The sequence below is a fragment of the Eubalaena glacialis genome, chromosome 15, assembly GCF_028564815.1.
Source record: "Eubalaena glacialis isolate mEubGla1 chromosome 15, mEubGla1.1.hap2.+ XY, whole genome shotgun sequence".
Taxonomy (NCBI): domain Eukaryota; kingdom Metazoa; phylum Chordata; class Mammalia; order Artiodactyla; family Balaenidae; genus Eubalaena; species Eubalaena glacialis.
In genome coordinates this window covers 38,165,249-38,171,373 of record NC_083730.1, presented here as the reverse complement: position 1 = coordinate 38,171,373, position 6,125 = coordinate 38,165,249, and the positions used below count along the sequence as shown (strand labels likewise).

Below are 6,125 nucleotides of genomic sequence, written 5' to 3'. Positions count from 1 at the left end.
TTGGTTCTGCCATTCCAGTTTGCACGTAGCCCATGTTTGGGTCATATCAAATGTGTTCTCATTCCTGGAAGGTGCCATGTTTTCTGACACCTCTTATCCAAAATTGACAGTGTGCTCTTCTTTTACCATGCCCTGACTTTATCTGAACCTTGAAAACTTACATAGACTTCTCATGATTAGCTCTGTGTATCATTCCTAATACTGGGCTTATGGTAAAGTCTTATATTAATTATTGTTTATCAAAGAATTCCCAAAGGAACAGACATTTACAATCTAATTTCAGATATTACAGTAAGTATCACTGGAAATAGTAGACATTCAATAAATATCTGTTTAATTGAATTAAATATATGGACAAGAATCCAGCATCCCCAAAATCAGAACCCACAGATGAGGAGTTGAAAACATTTTTTCTGTAAAGAACCAGATAGTAAATATTTTAGGCTTTGCAGGCCATATAGTCTCTGTTGCAACCACTAAATTCTTCCACTGTAGCATAAAAGCAGACAAAAAAAAAAAAAAAGCATTGCAGTGGTCTAATAAAACTTTATGAACACTGAAATTTAAATTTCATATAATTTTTAGGTGTCACAAAAGAGTATTCTTTTTTTTTTTAATCACTTAAAACTATTGAAACAATTTACTCAGAAACTATATAAAACCACTTAGCTAGCTGGATTCAACCCACAGGCTGTGGTTTGCTGATTTCTGCTATAGCTCATCACTGGTTTCAGCTCCTTATTTGGTCAACATTTTATACAAACCTCATTTGGATTGTTGCCACCAACAGTTAACATAAATCATATCCATGTCATTGCTTTATTCTAGCAGTCATTTTAGCTATACCCCAACCTGGAAGTCCCCCAGACTTATGAGACTTCCTCTTAATACTTGTTATGACTGTGTATATCGAACAGGTAAAGAGCTTATCTCATTCTTTCTAGCAATTTTAGAACAAACACAGGGCCTCTGTGTGATCCAGTGTTTGACAACCATTTACTCCTATATTGTCACATCCCATATTGTCACAATTAAGTTTTCACTATCAACTTGCTTCCTAAGAATCCATTTTTTTCCCCCTGAATTTTCATCTTCTCCTCTGTCAAGGCAATTTCTTCCCTTATCTAAAGCATTTTAATTATTTTTTAACAGAGCATCACTTTTAATCTTACTAATATTACTAAATTGATCTTACTAACCTTGACTCGCCCTTTTGCCCAATAGGAAATCATGAATTCTTATAATTTTCTATGGTAAGTCCTTTTCCTGTACTCCCAGTATTCCATACTTACTAAGATACGTTATGATTCTTACTTAGTCTGTTCAAGCTGCTATTATAAAATACCATACATTGGGTCACTTATAAACAATGGAAATTTATTTCTGACAATTCTGAATGCTGGTAAGTCTAACATCAAGGTGCTGGCAGATTCAGTATCTGGCAAGGGCCTGCTTTCTGGTTCATAGATGGTCATCCTCTCTCTGTGTTCTTACATGGCAGAAGGGGGTGAAGGGACTCTCTGGGATCTCTTATAAGGGCACTAATACCATTCATGAACGTGCTACCCTCATGACCTAATTACTTCCCAAAGGTCCCAACTCCAACCACTATCGTATTGGGAATTAGGTTTCAACATATGAATTTTGGGGAGGGACACAAATATTCAATCCAAACCAAATACACAATACTTATATTCAAAACAAGAATGATGACAAGAGGAAGGAAGAAGAGGAGGCAGAGTAAGAGGATGAGGAGAATAAAGAAAGGGAAAAAATAGTAAGAGAGGATAGAGACCAAAAAGAAAGAAACAAATAGGAAGGTTATATTACATACTTAAAATGAGATTGTATGAAACTCTTTCAAAAATATTATCTGCTATGAGCTAGGAAACTGGAAAAATTACTTTTGACCTGGAGAAGTTAATTAGTCAAAAAGAGAAAGGAGGCTCAAATCAGATTTTTTTAACCTTTTTTCCTGAATCACACTCTATTTGAAAGTCTGATAGAAGATACTTCAGGCTGACAGTTTCTCTTTCTCAAGTTCCATCTATGTTCAGGCTCTGGGCATCCTGGGACTTTTTATATGGATAGAAATCAAACCTTAGTACAGCATCAGAATGTTCTAGCCTCTTGCAATGGTATTTACATTCCTCTGCTGCTCTTTCAAAAGATGTCCAGACCTATAAATATTAAGCTACATTTTGGGGCCCTAACCTTGAGTGAGGGCAGTTACCATTTAATATTGCCAAGGGAAAGGAATAGGTACAGGAGTAGGCAAGGGAAAGAAACACAAAACCAAAAATGTCAAATCTGATTGATTTAAAACTAGGTAGGCAAATCAGCAAGGGCTGATCCAGCATCACTGGAGAGTGAGGTCAGACAGGGCTGTTTTAAAATTATTTGGTATTTTCAGAAATTGATTACTTAGGGAGAGCATTAAGAAGTAGCTGTGCACATTCATTTAATGGGCCAGTGACTCTTGTACAGGGCTGGAGTCGTCACATTCAATCTCATCTACTCCTTGTTAACTTGTGCTTTCTTCTGGAGAGTGTTTATTTATTACAGATGCTATAAGCATAAACTACAAACTAGAATAATAAATAATGCCCTAAATGGGATTTTGCAAGCACCACCTTCCCGCCCATCTTTCTACTCCCAGCCCCCAGTGTGACAGGCACCATTGTTTACAGGCCTGTGAATGTCTGTAGGGCTGAAGAACAAGTCCTTTTCTGTCCTAAGGTGCATTTCAGTGTGGAGACAGCCACTTATATGGAGAGAACTTAAGGACACTGGGATGTCCTCCTGTTCCCCAAAAGTGCTCCTCAGTGGTCCATTCCTCGAAGGGACATTCCACTGATTCTTTGAGTTAGTAATACCCTTTGCAGATATGAACAGTCTTGAGAAAAGTGTCATGCATTACTGCAGTCCTAGATATACAACTTGGTACAAATTCATGTTGTTGGTCATTTCCTACACTATCAGCTGGAAACAGCCCCCAAAGGGAAAATTGATATGATGGAGAAAGAGAGGAATGTTTTGGACTATGGATCATGGACCAATGGGTTGTATTTGGTAGTGGCACTTCAAGAAAATCTGTAGAGTGAGGAGGCGATAAGAGAGCAAGGACTTTGACATGTGCGTGAGCGGGCACACACACACAGACACACACAGACTTCGCTCAGAACAAAAACGGAATTTCATCTTTAACTTCCAATCTGATAACTGCCTAAAGGTAAGTCTCCATTTCTCCAGAGATCATTTCAAAACTTCCATTATGGCTTTGCAGACGCCGCCACCCCGGAACCTCCCGCGCTGCCCAACCATGGGAAACCCTACCGTGTTCTTTGACATCGCCGTCGACAGCGAGCCCTTGGGCCGCGTCTCCTTCGAGCTGTTTGCAGACAAAGTTCCAAAGACAGCAGAAAACTTTCGTGCTCTGAGCACTGGGAAGAAAGGCTTTGCTTATAAATGTTCCTGCTTTCACAGAACAATTCCGGGATTTATGTGCCAGGGTGGTGACTTCACACGCCATAATGGCACTGGTGGCAAGTCCATCTATGGGGAGAAATTTGATGATGAGAATTTCCTCCTGAAGCATACGGGTCCTGGCATCTTGTCCATGGCACATGCTGGCCCCAACACAAACGGTTCCCAGTTTTTCATCTGCACTGCCAAGACTGAGTGGTTGGATGGCAAGCATGTGGTCTTTGGCAAGGTGAAAGAGGGCATGAATATTGTGGAAGCCATGGAGCACTTTGGGTCCAGGAATGGCAAGGCCAGCAAGAAGATCACCATTGCTGACTGTGGACAAATCTAATAATAAATTTAACTTGTGTTTTGTCTTAACCACCAGACCATTCCTTCTGTAGCTCAGGAGAGCACCCCTTCATCCCCATCTGCTCAAAATATACTATAATCATTGCACTTCTTTGGGTTCCATATTTTCCTTATTCCCCTCCAAGTTTAGCTGAATTGCAAAGTTAAGTTTATGGTTATGAAATAAAAACTAAACAACCAAAGAAAAAAAAAACAACTTCCCTTATGACATAGTGAGAGTCCCTACTAGAAACTGCTGGTTTATTCCTACACACATTTTCTCTTTTAATTCATTAACACTAAGGACACACCATCCACATCCCTCTCTTTATAACTTTATACAACTTTAAAGCTGATCTCAAACTGCAATCCTGTGAACGCTGTTACCTATTTCTTTGACTAAAATTGTCTTACTCTGATTTCCCATTATCTTTTTTAATGCTTAATTCTGTTTTTACAGTTGTGTTCTCAGATGATTTTATTTATCTCACATAAAATACAAACTCTTTTATGGCAAGAACTCCTCTGTGTTTCTTGTATCCCTAACATATGGCTGCATCCAGGACGCAAACCCAAGTATAAAATCAAAAAATCACTTATCCTCCCTCCCTTTTTTAAAAAGAGGGCATTTGGGTGAGGTGTGTGTACTAGAATGACTGTCACATTCCCCATGCACTGAATGGAGCTGACTAGTATTCCTGAGACTATAGCTTTATGGATTTTGTGTGTTTCCCCAAAGTGAATCTTTCAGGTATCTTTCTAAAATGGTAAGAGAATTCCTTTAGGATATTTACTTCATATGAGTAAAGATATAAAGTGCATCAATGCATGTATATCCAATGGTGAAAAATGCAACACTCCCTAGGCTTGTGTTTTTCAGCTGTCCCACAATGCATTTACTGTTGTCTAATTAGGCATTCTAAGAACATAAAGTCCCGTTGTGTTTACCCTGCAACAATTATAATCCAGTGTGCCTGACATCACAGTATTTATCCCCAGAAATAATGACTCCATGGCAAAGGCAGCAATATGAGTGCATCACAGGACCAAACAGAGCAGCGAGGGAGACCCTAAAGGAAGTACTCCATATTCAGATACAAACGGGGTTCACAATGAACACATCACCAATTTTAATAAACCTGATGAAAGGGATGTAGATTGGATATGAAAGTCAAATATACTTGAGATCCCCTGCTTGTCTAAGAGCCCCTCTTTAAATTAAGACTTTTCCAGGTGATTAAGGAGAACGCCAGCACTTCAAAGGGAAGCAGAGCCTTGTTCTCTGCAGCTCCACAGGCGACCAGCTCTCTTTCCCTTCGTCCAGATGGAGGCTTTGTTCTCCCAAAGTTGGTCAGGTGCTGCGCCTGTCCAAAAAGGGGAACCGAGCGAGGCTTTAGGAGCCTGCACCTGTTTGAAAAGCAATGCCGCTCCCTTGTCTCCAAAGCCCCAAACATCAAATGCCTCCCTTCGCCAAGCAGCTTGGCTATTCCCCAGGCGTTTTCAATCTAGTTGAGTAAAACAAAAATTGCATAATTTGTCATTATTTTCAAGGAATGAGATGTGCCTTCTACAATTCCTTTTGAGTTAAATACAATGATGCTGAGCTTCCTGTGAATGCCAATGCCTTCTTTCTCAGAAAGAATAGAAATAAAGAATCGAAAAAGAAACACCCAATTGATTGACTGTAATTTGCTCTGGTATTTGTTATTGGTGTGTTCTTTGTATGCATTTTTATGGATAGGTAGCAGAAAAATTATTTTCCCAGGTCTTTATTAAAGAGAAGCCAAACCCTCTGGGAAAAGCTGGGACTGGAAGCCAGGACTTCTGAATCAACTACAAGATTCAAAACAAATAAATCACATTAATTTAGGAAAGTCACAAGTCATATAATCATTCAATTTCCTCATCTTTAAAATGCAGATTAAAATGATTTTTTCTAAATATATCCCATTTTATTATGAAACTAAAATTTAAAAAATTTATAAGAAAGTGCTTTAAAATGTTGAATATTCTCTGTAAATGTAAAGTAGTTTGAATGAGAAATCAAGGGTTGGGTAGGATTCTTAGACAGGAGTCCTACTGCTCTTTCTATGGTGAAAGCTTCAAACCCAGGCAGAGAGGGGAATGAAGAGCAAAGAAAACAACTCAGAACAATCATCGGAAAGCAAAGGCATCCTCAATCTCATCTATTAAAAGCTGAGAAAACCACCTAAAAACCTCCACCATATTTTTTTTGTGTACAGTGCCTTTCTGCTGCCATTTGGTTACAACAATAGTGGAGAAAAATAGGCCCATAAAGCAAGATTGAT

The 6,125-nt window shown here is 38.9% G+C and overlaps 1 protein-coding gene across 1 annotated transcript; it reads left to right on the top strand.

Annotated features, from left to right (window-relative positions):
• Positions 1-3,283: 3,283 nt before the first annotated feature.
• LOC133075017 (peptidyl-prolyl cis-trans isomerase A-like) lies at positions 3,284-3,832 on the top strand. Its single transcript, XM_061169092.1, has one exon. The coding sequence runs from the start codon at positions 3,323-3,325 to the stop codon at positions 3,815-3,817; it is 495 nt and encodes a 164-aa protein (XP_061025075.1). The 5' UTR covers positions 3,284-3,322; the 3' UTR covers positions 3,818-3,832.
• Positions 3,833-6,125: the final 2,293 nt, after the last annotated feature.

Bases quoted from the DNA above. Each gene is read 5' to 3' on its own strand.
- LOC133075017 (XM_061169092.1), top strand. From the start codon at position 3,323: ATGGGAAACCCTACCGTGTTCTTTGACATCGCCGTCGACAGCGAGCCC.